General features: G+C 48.0%; 2 protein-coding genes across 14 annotated transcripts in view; both read left to right on the forward strand.

The window, feature by feature from the left end:
* LOC119390669 (gastrula zinc finger protein XlCGF57.1-like) overlaps positions 1–13,600 on the forward strand; it is a 691,222-nt gene that overhangs the window by 265,130 nt on the left and 412,492 nt on the right. For 2 of the 10 annotated variants that reach the window (XM_049415089.1, XM_049415087.1), the window contains exon 4: positions 6,390–8,875. The exons of the other annotated variants lie outside the window; for them this stretch is intronic. In XM_049415089.1, the coding sequence (XP_049271046.1) occupies positions 6,390–7,660 (1,271 nt within the window). In that variant the 3' untranslated portion in view covers positions 7,661–8,875. Of the gene's footprint in view, positions 1–6,389; positions 8,876–13,600 lie in introns of those variants that run through there. 10 annotated transcript variants of the gene reach the window in all.
* The window catches only part of LOC119390677 (gastrula zinc finger protein XlCGF57.1), a 963,551-nt gene that overhangs the window by 118,880 nt on the left and 831,071 nt on the right, over positions 1–13,600 (forward strand). The window lies entirely within an intron of this gene.

Raw genomic sequence — 13,600 nt, forward strand, 5'->3', positions numbered from 1 at the left:
TGAACATGTCATAAAGAGATAAGTAGTCCATTATACATGCCGAGTTGCAACTGTATTTTTTCTGTCATATTCCTGCAGCCCTAAGGAACAATAAACAAAAACGTGCACAAGGTTTTTTTTTTTTTTGTCACGTGTCAGGCATACTAGGCAGTGCCTAGGCAACTGGGTATACTAGTTTGCATAGGTCGGCACTGTAATGGAATACTCACTCACACTCACTCACCCCAATATTTCAGCCTTCGCACTCACTCACGTTCATACTCACGCCTACTCACACTCATAGGCACTCACTCACGTTCATACTCACGCCTACTCACACTCATAGGCACTCACTCACGTTCATACTCACGCCCACTCACTCATAAGCATTCACTCACGTTCATACTCCACGCCTACTCCACTCATAAACACTCACTCACGTTCATACTCACGCCTGCTCACACTCATAGGCTCTCACTCACGTTCATACTCGCGCCTACTCAGACTCATAGACACTCACTCACGTTCATACTCACGCTTACTCCACACTCATAGGCTCTCACTCACGTTCATACTCACGCCCACTCACACTCATAAGCATTCACTCACGTCCATACTCACGCCGACTCACACTCATAGGCTCTCACTCACGTTCATACTCACGCCCACTCACACTCATAAGCATTCACTCACGTCCTAACTCACGCCGACTCACACTCATAGACACTCACTCACGTTCATACTCACGCCTACTCACACTCATAGGCACTCACTCACGTTCATACTCCCGCCCACTCACACTCATAGGCACTCACTCACGTTCATACTCACGCCCACTCACACTTATAAGCATTCACTCACGTTCATACTCACGCCGACTCACACTCATAGACACTCACTCACGTTCATACTCACGCCTACTCACACTCATAGGCTCTCACGTTCATACTCACACCCACTCAGACTCATAGGCACTCACTCACGTTCATACTCACGCCTACTCACACTCATAGGCACTCACTCACGTTCATACTCACGCCTACTCACACTCATAGACACACCCATTCACGTTCATACTCACGCCTACTCGCACTCATAGGCACTCACTCACGTTCATACTCACCACTCATGAGTGCTCACTCACGTTCACACTCACGTCCACTCACACTCATGAGTACTCACTCATACTCACACTCACAACGTTCAATGAGTGTGAGTGAGTGTGAGTGAGTGCACTCATGAGTGAGTGTGCCGAGCTATGGTCGTTGATCTGTTTTGTAGTCGTTGAGTGAGACCGTTTGGGACGAACTGGTGACGTTGAGTCCCAGCGAGCCTGGCAGTTCTCAATATTGTTAGGGTGGAGTCCGCGTGCGTTCACTTGGAGAAAAATCTGATGCTTCTAAGTCCACGTGAATCCGGCTGAGGAAACCTCTCTTTAGCCTGAATGTGAGTGAGCTTGGCTGAATAGTGTTTTAGCGAGTTTGAGACCAAGTGAGCCCATAAGAAGCAGCATATCTTTTGAGTGAACGAGTGAGTCTGTGCCATAAACTTTGCCGACCCCTGACACACATTCCTTGGTGCTTTTAACTTACCTTCATACTAACCTCAACTCTCACTCCTGAGTACTTACATTCAAAGTCATGCCGACTACCACTCAAAAGCACACACCATGGTTCCTCAATTACTCAGTTTTATTTACCTACCCACACTAACCGATACGTCCATAATAAGGTCTACTCCCACTAATGGCGCTAACTCATTTTGATACAGTCATACTCAATTACAGTCATACTCACAGCCATACATTCGCGCTTATATCCATATCTACTCACGCTCACAGGTCGTGTTCACACTCAATTATCACTCTCCCAGAACTCATGTTCACACTCGCGTATACTCACACATATCGGTAATCACTCATCTTCATACTATCGTCTACTCTAATTCATCGGCTCTCACTTTCATACTCACTCTACTCGCACATTTAGGTACACACTCACTTTCATACTCACTCCACTCACCCTCATTAGTGCTCACTCACTTGCATACTCTTTTATATTCACACTCATCGGGGCTCACGTTCATTCTCATTTCCACTCACAGCCGTCGATACACACATTCACCGGCACTCACTCATGTTCATACTCATGTATACTCACACTCATCAGCACTCACTCACGTTCGTACTCACTTCTACTAACACTCATGAGTACCCACTCACGTTCATACTATGCCTACTCACACAAAGCAGTACTCACTCACGTTCACTATCGCCTACTCGCACTCACTGGTACTGTTACGACCGAGTATTCGGATCCATCCCACCGCTGCAACCAGTCGTTACGAGCGGGGACGTTGTCCGATGTGGACCCAGGGGGTAGCGTGGGGCTGAGCGGCGACAGTCGTACCGCAGGCCCAGGGACGTCCGGAACAGCAGGAAGCCGAGGCAGAGAGACCGACGTTGAGGAAACTTAACAGAGGTTTATTTACAACATCACAGAGGACAGGATCGTCAGAACGACATCTAGTCCGATCGATCCGTCCCGAGCAGACGCTCTGCTGCTCCTTAAATACGCTTCAATACAAAGACAGGGAAACTCCTTATGCGGCAAATGTCCAATCACAAACGTGCATGCCTTTGGAGCTGCACAACAATAGCTCCTTATGCGGCAAATGTCCAATCACAAACGTGCATGCCTTTGGAGGGTCCGTCTCTTCGGCACATAGGTCACCGCCCCCAGGATGGCACTCCAGAGACCATTGCCCTCTCACTCTTCACGTCCGACCAGTTCGGAAGGGGGGGGGGGAGACAATGCCACCTCGGGGAACTGGTAATCCTTTTACGAACAAAGGCACCAGCCTTAGCCAAAAGCACACTCGATGCAAATACGCGACCCACGGAGGGGTCCCGCGTGTAGCAGCCAGCTCCCCACCGAAGCGCTCAGTTCAGGGAAAGACAGCAGGTGTAGGTGTCTAATCCGTTCTCCGAACTGGGGGGGGGGGGGAGTCCAAGAAGCAGGAAAACTCGTTTGGAGACAGCTGGCCCAGGACCCTCGCATTTGCTTTGTAACAGTACTCACTCACGTTCATAGGTCTACTCACGCTCACGAGCACTCAGTCACTGTTATACTCACGCCAACTCACACTCATCGGTAGTCACTCACGTTCATAGTCGCGTCCTCTTACCTTCGTCGATACTCACATTCATACTCACGTCTATTCACTTTCATGAGAGCTCACCCACGTTCACACTCACGTCTACTCACAGTCATCGGTAATCACTCACGTTATACTCATGGCAACATACAGTCGATACTCACGTTCATTCTCAGGTCCACTCACTCTCGTCTATACTTACTCACATACAGCTCCCTTCTACTCACACTCAAGAGTACTCACTCACGCTCATACTCACGCCTACTCACACTACTCGCACTCATTGGTACTCACTCCCGTTCATACTCACGTCTACTCACACTCATGAGTACTCACTCACGTTCACACTCACGCCTACTCACACTCATGAGTGCTTACTCACGTTCACGTCCACTCACACTCACGAGTACTCACTTTCATACGCCTACTCACACTCATGAGCACTCACTCACGTTCATATTTATACCTACTCACACTCATGAGTGCTCACTCACGTTCATACTCACGACTACTCACACTCATGAGCACTCACTCACGTACATACTCACGCCTACTCACCCTCATGAGCGCTCACTGACGTTAACACTCACGTCCACTCACACTCATGAGCACTTACGTTCATACTCATTCCAACTCGCACTCATGAGTACTCACTCACGTCCACTCACACTCATAAGCACTCACTCACGTTCATACTCATACCTACTCACACTCATGAGTACTCACACACGTTCATACACACATCTACTCACACTCATGAGTACTCACTCACGTTCACGCTCACGCCAACTCACCCTCATGAATGCTCACTCACGTTCACACTCACGCCCACTCACACTCATGAGCACTCACTCACGTTCATACTCACGACTACTCACACTCATGAGTGCTCACTCACGTTCACACTCACGTCCACTCACACTCATGAGCACTCACTCACGTTCATACTCACAACTACTCACACTCATGAGTACTCACTCGCGTTCATACTCACGCCTACTCACCCTCATGAGTGCTCACTCATGTTCACATTCACATCTACTCACACTCATGAGTACTCACTCACGTTCACACTCACGCCTACTCACACTCATGAGTGCTCACTCACGTTCACACTCACGTCCACTCACACTTATGAGCACTCACTCATACCCACACTCACAACGTTCAAATGAGTGTGAGTGAGTGCACTCATGAGTGAGTGTGCCGAGCTATGCTAGTTTGACATATTTTTCAGTGATACGAATTTCGTAACTCCACAAGATTAGCATCATCGAGATTCTACCGTAGTCTACCCACATATAGTATGCTAAAATGAGTAAAAAGGTACTGAGTGCATTGGTTTGGTTCGCTGGACATTCGTATCGCATATGCTGCTGGATCGTACTACCGCAGCTGTTCAGTTCTATATTTCCTGCTAAATTAAAGTGCGCCTGTTGGTATTGCCCTATGTATACGTAGAGCTTGTCTTTAGGAAAGAGGTAACTAGTTTTGTCAAATTAGTTGCTAAGAAGTAGTCGGTCAATGTTACTCACAAATGTAGTTGATCAAGGGCTTTCCAGCGTCCAAGCCTGACTGATACCAAAGGTAAAAGTATGTTTGGGTGTACTCTGTCGCTTCTGCTCGGTTACGAATCGTCTTTGTGCTGTTGTAGATGGTTCTATTCGTCCTAATTAGTAACCTAAAAATGGCATGCTTTGGATATTACCAGAAGGGCATTGCAATGGCCTGTTCTTTAAGATCATTTACCATTTTACACTTATGTTGTGGCCTAATCCATTTTTAGCTTGGGATTGTGATGGTGGATTGGCCATGTCTGGACTGCTACTTCAGATTGGTGAAATATATAAAATAGACTATTACAAACCTTCTGCCATCTTAGTCGGTTGAAATTGGGAATCAAATCATGGATTTCATTGCAATCTCTAAATTTCAATCATCAAAGTGAAGAAATTGTGCTTGCTGTCAATGGACAGGTTCACAATAGCTGTTTATTAATGCATATTCTCGTTTTTATGTGTCTGTTCTGAGAAAAAGAGTTTTCTAGATAAGTTACCGCAATGTTGGGTTGTGGTACATGGATTTTACACTGGAAGATGTAAATAATGATCTGTAAACTTAACCACTATCTGGTGAATCAGTGACTGTATTTCCTGGTATCATTATGCTTTCGTTGACGCAGTATAGAGACATTAGTGGGAAATGTGTAAACTGTGACAGAAATATCAAGAGTTAATTTTGTTGTGCATATTACTGTACCTGAATCTCTCACCACCAAAAATGTGATGCCACTGTAATTCTTACAAATGTTTATTTTTATTTGTTTTCTTCATATCATTCTAACTTCTTTTACTTATATTTTATTTTATGGTTCATGTGTTGGAACATGAAGTGGGTCTTTTGCTCTGCAGTGTTTTATTCGTATTTCTATGGCTTAGTGTTTATTATTGCACGTACAAGATCTTTCACTCTAGATTGTGGGAATCGAGCGCGCCCTTCCCTTTGGAGCCTCGTTGCCCAGCTAGCGCGCGTGTTGGCCCCGCGCGGCTCGAGCGCCGGGAACCGCCGTTAATCGGCGGTATGGCGACCGCGGCGGCAGCGCCAGGCCTCTTTGTCTGGTGCAAGCCATGCGTCAGCCTCCCGGCGCGCGGGCACGCGTCCGGACATGCCTCGACATGCTCACATGCTCACGCCACCAAGCTAGCTTACGTCACTGCGCAACGCCTCTCCTCATTGGCCGCCAGTGACAACCCCCTTCCCCCTTGAGCTCGCTTCTGTCTGGCGCGGGCTTGCCCGCGTCAGATGCTCCCAGGCTAGCATGAGAGGTTGACGCGCTGCTTGCGTGGTTTCTGCGCCGTGTCGGAGAAAACGACGAACCCGGCCGCAGCGTCGTCGCACGCAGCGGCAGTGGAGAACGTCGCGTCCCTGCACGGTCGCGCTCGTAGGTAAGCCTAGTGCAAACCTATCTCCACAAGATATAGCACCGGAATGGCATGTAAATCAAATTCTGTTTTTGGCACCTGCTGTTCACATGTATTAACCATAGCTTTCATGTGCAGCAAGATGTCAATTTCCGTGAAATGTGCTGGGTCAGTGCGCTGTTGCAATAAGAGTAGCTTTGGTTTGGTTCAGACCAGGTGATCATCTACTTCACTTACATTTGGACCGACCATAGTGTATTGTCTCTTGTTGCAATCCAGTTCTTCATGGCACATAATCTGCATTGCCTTAGTGTGCTTTCGATGGCTTTGCAGGTTCCTTGTTTGTTGAGTCACTGGAGCAGTCTTCCTCACTGGCGTCTGTACAAGGTCAACGGCATTCCTGCCAAGAGGGCATCTGTGTGACACTGAAGAAGTCGACAATGAACAGAGACCTTCGGAAACGTATGGACAAGCCCACCTTCCAGTGCCGCTTGTGTCCAGCTGCTTTTGTTCACAATTCCAAGCTCTTGGCTCATGTGCGCACCCACACAGGAGAGCGCCCTTTTTCCTGTGTCCACTGCAATGCATCCTTTTCACGGAAATGCACCCTCAATGACCACATGCGCATTCACACTGGAGAGCGTCCCTTCTCCTGTGAGCACTGCAATGCATCTTTTTCGCGGAAAGTCTCCCTCAATGACCACATGCGCACTCACACAAAGGAGCGTCCCTTTTCCTGTGTCCACTGCAATGCATCGTTTGTGATGGAAACCCACCTTGTTGAGCATATGCGCATTCACACTGGAGAGCGTCCCTTTTCCTGTGTCCACTGCAATGGATCCTTTTCACGGAAAGGCACCCTCAATGAGCACATGCGCACTCACACAGGAGAGCGTCCCTTTTCCTGTGTCCAGTGCAATGCATCCTTTTCGCGGAAAGCCTTTCTCAATGACCACATGCGCACTCACACAGGAGAGCGTCCCTTTTCCTGTGTCCTCTGCAATGCATCCTTTCCACGGAAAGACAAACTCAATGATCACATGCGCACTCACACAGGAGAGCGACCCTTTTCGTGTATCCACTGCAATGCATCCTTTTCACGGAAACGCACCCTCAATGAGCACATGCGCACACACACAGGAGAGCGCCCGTTTTCCTGTGTCCTCTGCAATGCATCTTTTTCGCGGAAAGACTCTCTCAAAGGCCACATGCGTAGTCACACAGGAGAGCGTCCCTTTTCCTGTGCCGACTGCGATGCATCCTTTTCGCGTAAAGACAAACTCACTGAGCACATGCGCTCTCACACAGGAGAGCGTCCATTTTCCTGTGTCCATTGCGATGCATCCTTTTTGCAGAAATGCCACCTCGTGAGACACATCCGTATGCACACAGGAGAGCGTCCCTTTTTCTGTGTCCACTGCAGTGCATCGTTCGGGATAAAAGCCCACCTTGTTAACCACGTGCGCATCCACACAGGAGAGCGTCCCTTCTCCTGTGCCCACTGTGGTGCATCCTTTGTGCAGAAATTCAACCTCGTGAGACATATCCGCTCTCACACCAAACAGCTCCCTTTTCCTGTGTCCACTGAAATGAATCGTTTCTGATGGAATGCTACCTTGTTCAGCACATGAGTACTCACACAGCAGAGTGTCCTTTTTCTTGTGTTCACTGCAGCAACGTTACTAGAACAAACTCAGTTTCAAAGCTCCGTATCTCCGCCAGCGGAGGAGGGTGGTCCGAACGGCGGTCGCGAGAACTAGCGGCGCTGCAGTCCCGTCTTGCGCCACTATCGGCGCGTCGTCTGCTGCCACGGCATAACGCTGCGGTCCACCGCGCAGTTGCTCGCGGCAACAGCGCGGCAACTTTCTTATTGTACTAGTGGCAAACTGAAGCATTTATCATTCATTCATTCGACGTTCGCGCATCTCATTTGCGGACTACTTAGGTGGATATGCATAAGGTTGTCTGTGTGAATTGGCCTGCGTGCGTTGTTCATTGATTGGCTAAGAATCGATGTTCGGTCTATATTTCAGCTGTCTACATTGCGCTTAACTTCCAAGCATAGGAGTGTCTAAGCGAATGAGGGTTTTCAGCGTAAATTTTATAACTACCACCACAATTTTAGCCGCTGCCGTTTTATCTAGACCAAGAACAACCCAACACGTTTGTAAAAGCCTTTATAGTGTACAAGGAAGCGTACTTACTCGAGATACAAAAACGTTCTAGCAGAACAGTACTCATGTTGTCTACAATTTATTGAAAAACACTTTCTCGAAAAACACCACAATGCTTCGCAATGTTTACAAGACACGTTTTCGCGACGGTTAAAGATATACTGACCCAAAATTGAAAAATTTTACGAGAACTGTGTAAATGAAACCTCAGTGTGCGATTGCATCGAATAGATGTCGCCTCTGAGCAATTTTTCAGCGGATAGTTGTATTTTCGGCGTCGCATCTTTCTACGTCGCATCCTTCTATGTCGCATCCTTCTACGGTGCCTTAAACATTTCGAACAGATCGGCCGTGATGTGAGCACCGAGCAGTTATTCGCGCGTACTCTGTCGCTAGAAGAGTAGTCAGTATTGACTCCTTCGCACAACTTCAGTTTTTCAACTTTACCCAGCAGATGTTCCATGTCCGCAGCACTTATATTGTACGACAGCCGTTTGCGGTGCGTGCTGTAGCCGTTCACAACGCAGTTAAACTGCTCGTCAACTACATTAATCTTTTGCACATGTAAGTCTCCGTTCCCGAAGCAAAGTGTGGGATTGGGCTAGTTGGTATGCCATTAATAAACTGCTCAGCGCAAAAAATTTGACACGGACATAGAAAAGACGAGGACCAGCGCTGGGTCTTGATCTTTTCTATGTGTACCGTGTCAAATTTTTGCGCTGAGCAGTCCGTTCCTGAGCCGGCGAGTGTAAAATCTTCCGCACATCTTGTTCGATACCTCGTCGTAAAATCTCTCGAAAATCCACTGCTTTGAAGGCATAGCGACAGCTGACAACTGATCGAATGTCAGTGTGATGCAACTCTCAGTCTTGATAGCGTATATAGGTAATCGCCTGCTTTTCGTTCTGCTGTTCTATTTCTGGCGGCTCCTCCAAACTGGACACTGGGCTTTCGCGGGAGGCCGTGCGTTTTCGGGGGGATTTATGCGGTGGTCCCGAACATTTTAGTTTTGAAATGTGGGGCGGAAGTGCTGGGAACAAGCGCGGCACGGCATCGGGCGCGAGTTCCCACTTTCCACGTGAGATCAAAACTTCTTGTCCCGCAACGACACGACGATAGTGCTTTGCAATGTTGTCACTCTCAAAATGAACGCCACAGACCTTGCATTTAGCAGTAAGCTTTCTATCTTTGCGATGAAAAGCTTGAATGGCGCAGGGTCTTTTGGAGGTCCGAAGAAGTGTAGTGAAGCGGAGTCATCGTTGCGGTAGCCGCTCTTGCAGCCCGACGCACAGCAAGTCGGCATACCGCACTGTGAATGTGTTCGCCCTCGTTACGCTTCGTACATCATGCACGTGTTTCGTACAAGACGCTTAACCTGGTCAAGAACAGTCGCAAAAATGACGAGCCAACAAAGCGCAGACGTCGCTGTAACCCACGCACCCACGTGCGTTCGTACATCGGCGGCGCCGATCACAACAAGCGCAGTGATGCTACCGCTGCGCCAATTGCGCCAGACTGCGCCAAAGTGCCCTGGCTGCTACAACCTGCTACATTTCCTCAAAATTTGGCGATTCTGCGCCAAGCCTGCGCCAAAGGGGTGTACTCTGACTTTCAGAAATGAAACTAACTACATGAGGTTCCCCCATTGAGAGCGACATCGCGTTGTACGTGGACGTTCTCCATGAGAGTGATGAAAATGGAGACAATACAGTATAACCTCGTTACAACGGATCTGTTTACAACAGACATTCGGATATTACATACCAATTTGCGGCGTTATGCCGACCTCCGTATTAGTTCCATTGATTGATCTTCGTTTACAACGGATTCTGGTACAACGGACATTCGGATATAATTGACTAAAATTTCAGGCGAGCAAGGTGGTCAGGACTCCTTTAGAGCGGACTTTTCTACCACGGTCATTAACTTCCGACTTCAAACATCGCTTAGCATACTTTCGGGACGGGAGCAGCGCACCGCGGATATCGACGTACCGATTTAAGAACGAAGGCCGCCGATCCCCGGTCTGTCAATGATCAGCTATGCTAGGGAGCCTACATGACCGGCCGTTTCATGCAGGCTCCCTAAGCCATGCCTAGCTGTAGCGACAAAAAAACGGCGCGCAGCGTGCTTGGTGTTGAGTTTGGGACGCTGACACGCGAAATTGCGAGCCGTTGCCACCGCTTCTCCGCGCGGTCGCTGCGCGGCGAGCTTGGCCGGGGGGTCCGCTGCCGATAAGCAAAATGCCCATCCGCGGTTCTGAGGAGCCAGCGGGCAATGCGATTCGTTGCTTGAGACGAAGGACATTACGGCACCTTCGCTTTCGCATGTCCGCTAGCGCGATGTTCTTGCCCGCGAAGTTCGGACTTGGCTCGTACATCGGCACCGTGAACGGAGTTAGGCCTAACCACGACATCTAGTAGAAAGCTCGGTTGCGATGTGCGTGGCCGCAGTGCCCGATGTTTCAAAGTACGTCATGCTCGATTGCGAGTACAAGGAGTTGTCCTGCGGTGGTCTTCGTCATAAGCTTCGAAGTGCTGATAAGAAGAACCTCGAACAGCGGGTCCAACGAGTCAACGCTATTAGTCGCACGTCTGTGATGTTTGCGACGAGTGCGGCGCGCTATCGTAATCTGATGATTGAGCTTCCGCTTGCAGCTGCCAAACTAAAGCGTTCCAAATTATCGTCGACCCGTAAACACAGAACGAGTGCGAACGCGTCACTAAGTAGCACAATTTTCGACAGCCGTGGCTGCTTCTGCGGTAATACCGCAGAAGCAGCCAAAGCGTGTTTTTCATACGCTTGTTACTGAATGGAGGAGCCAGCTGAAACGGAGAACTTGAACGCGGAGAAATGCTCCTTACGACGAGCCCAAAATGGTGGCGCCCAGTTACGCCGTTGCCGAGCTATAATTTTGAAAAACGCTTTTTTTTATATTTCCGCAATTTTCGCCAAGTCGGCAGACACAAAACAAATTTTTATAGCACTTCTACGTAGTTTTCATTGAAGATGTTTTGGAATCAGATTGAAATGGGCTACAGAAACTGAAAATGCGATTTTCTAAAAATCGCATTTTTTTTGGTCCCCCGTTAAAAATAAGACCATGTTTGTGACTCGTAATTCTCTCCGGTTATAACAGACCCATTCAGTGTTTACATGAAAGTTTGTTGTAACAGTACTTGCATTTTACATACTCCCTTTACAACATACCAAAATCCTCTTCACTATGAACGTCTGTTGTAACGAGGTTATACTGTATCAATATGGTGTTGTCAAGCGGACGAAGGAACTGCGTTTTGTGTTTTTTTTTTTGTAATCAAAGCATCAACTGTAGGCAACATGGCGTAGCAGCAATCAAGCGACATGTAGCCATGAAACGGCACATTGATGCTACCACTCGTCACTGAGACGCTTCAGGTGGGCTGCAGCGGCCGAAAACGATCCAACCGACTTTGGAATTCGGCAGTCCATGGAACGTTTTGCAGTGTGACCGCGTGACAAACGCAGAAACTCTGTTTGTGCTTGGCATGACTCTCAAGGGCATCCCATACTCGTGGGCCGACACAGCAACTGCCTTGTTTCCCAAGTTATTTGGAGATTCTGAAACAGTGAAGCAGTTTAGTTGTAAGAGGTTCAAGGCATCTTACATAGTTAGTGATGGCCTCAGGCCGTATTTCAAGAAACTTGTGCTTGACGAGCTGAACAAGCCGGATGTGGTTTTTTCTGTTGGCATTGACGAGACCCCTCTTCCTGAACAGAGGTGCCAACAACTTGATGTTGTAGTTAGGCATTTCTCCAACAAAATGCAGCGAGTTGTGGAACACCTACAGTCTTTCCGGCTGGGCTCTGCGACTTCGGAAATTTTGGCTAGTGAAGTGCGGAGAGCAATGATGGACCTGCCGCAGAAAAATGTCATTTGCTTTTTTATGGATGGCCCTAATGCAGTGAAAAGCTTCAGAAAAAATATGCAGGAAGCATACCCTGACATCATAAATGTAGGAGAGTGCTGCTTGCACAAAGTGCACAACTCATTTGCCCGCGGCTTGAGTGCTGTTGGCTCGGATGTCGAAGCTGCTGTGGTCGATGTTACTTTTTTAAGAATCTTCGGCTCAGAATGAATTGTTGAAGGCAGAGCACCTGCTCCAAGAGCTAGTTTTGCTGCTCCAAAACGCAATTTTGCCTGCTCTAAAAGCTGCTCCAAAGTGGCCTAAGCCAGTAGCATCACTGCAAGCGCGAGCCGCGGGAGCTAGATGTGACTGCAGCGCCACTACTTCTCACGACCGCCACGCGGACCGCCTCTCCGGCGGAGCTATTAAACTGAGTTTGTTCTAGTAACGTTGCACTGCAGTGCATCCTTTTCACAAAGATGTGACCTTGTCATGCACATCCGTACTCACACCGGACTCCTCTGTCCACTGCTATGCACCTTTTTCACGACAATACAACCTCACAGTCCACATGTCCCGTTGTCATAGAAAGGCGAAGCCAGAAATGATTTTGGGGCCTAAAGTCTACCCTTAAAAAAGGGGCACTCTAGAAGGGCGGCGGTGATAGTTGATTAAGGGAGCCAGTGAGCTTGGTTTAAGGTGAGGAAAGATGCTTGGTTTGGCAACTTACTAGCGAGAATGGCACGCAGGCATGGTAGGGAAGAGAAGAAGTTGAAGAGAGTGGGAACCAGAGGCCAGCTTTTTGTAGGTTTTTGGTTTTATTGCCAGTGCAGCTGTGCACCCACTAGTTTTGCTAATGGGCAGAGAAGGTACCCCAGCGTGGCGTACAGTGTTGTGGGTACTCATTTCTCGTGGAAGTGGCTTCTTTCCCCTAACTTTATTTCACTTTTGTTTCCCCTTTCGCCAACGACGTTGAGCCATGCTTCCTTATGGGTTGCAGAAATACATATGTATTATTCTAAATCACTGCTACTTGAGTATTGACACTAATGAGCGCCAAGACGGCATAATTCTCCTTCAGAAAAAACTAGTGAGTGTCCACATGCACTGAGAATCATACCTTGTGCTTCCCACTTTGGAAGCAGACCCTGTGAACACTTCATCATAGCTGGATTATTAGAAGTGAATGCAATGGAGGAAGGTGAGCAGGTGAAATATTGAAAAATGACATTTGTTCTTTGCACTTTGTGAAGTGTCCCCTTTGCATATATTTTTAGATCTCAAGTGTTCACATATCAAGTAAATGTAAAAAGGAATAAATTTTGAGTTCATTTGGCTCATGCTCAGAATAGGAAATAAGAAAGCTTACAGAGTACACCACTTTACACCCCATAAGGATGTTTTTATAGCGTCTATCACTGACGCCCTTACACTCTAGAATACAAGCGCTTTCGTGAATCAAAACACCAATATCAGAGGAGTC

The sequence above is a fragment of the Rhipicephalus sanguineus genome, chromosome 4, assembly GCF_013339695.2.
Source record: "Rhipicephalus sanguineus isolate Rsan-2018 chromosome 4, BIME_Rsan_1.4, whole genome shotgun sequence".
Taxonomy (NCBI): Eukaryota; Metazoa; Arthropoda; class Arachnida; order Ixodida; family Ixodidae; genus Rhipicephalus; species Rhipicephalus sanguineus.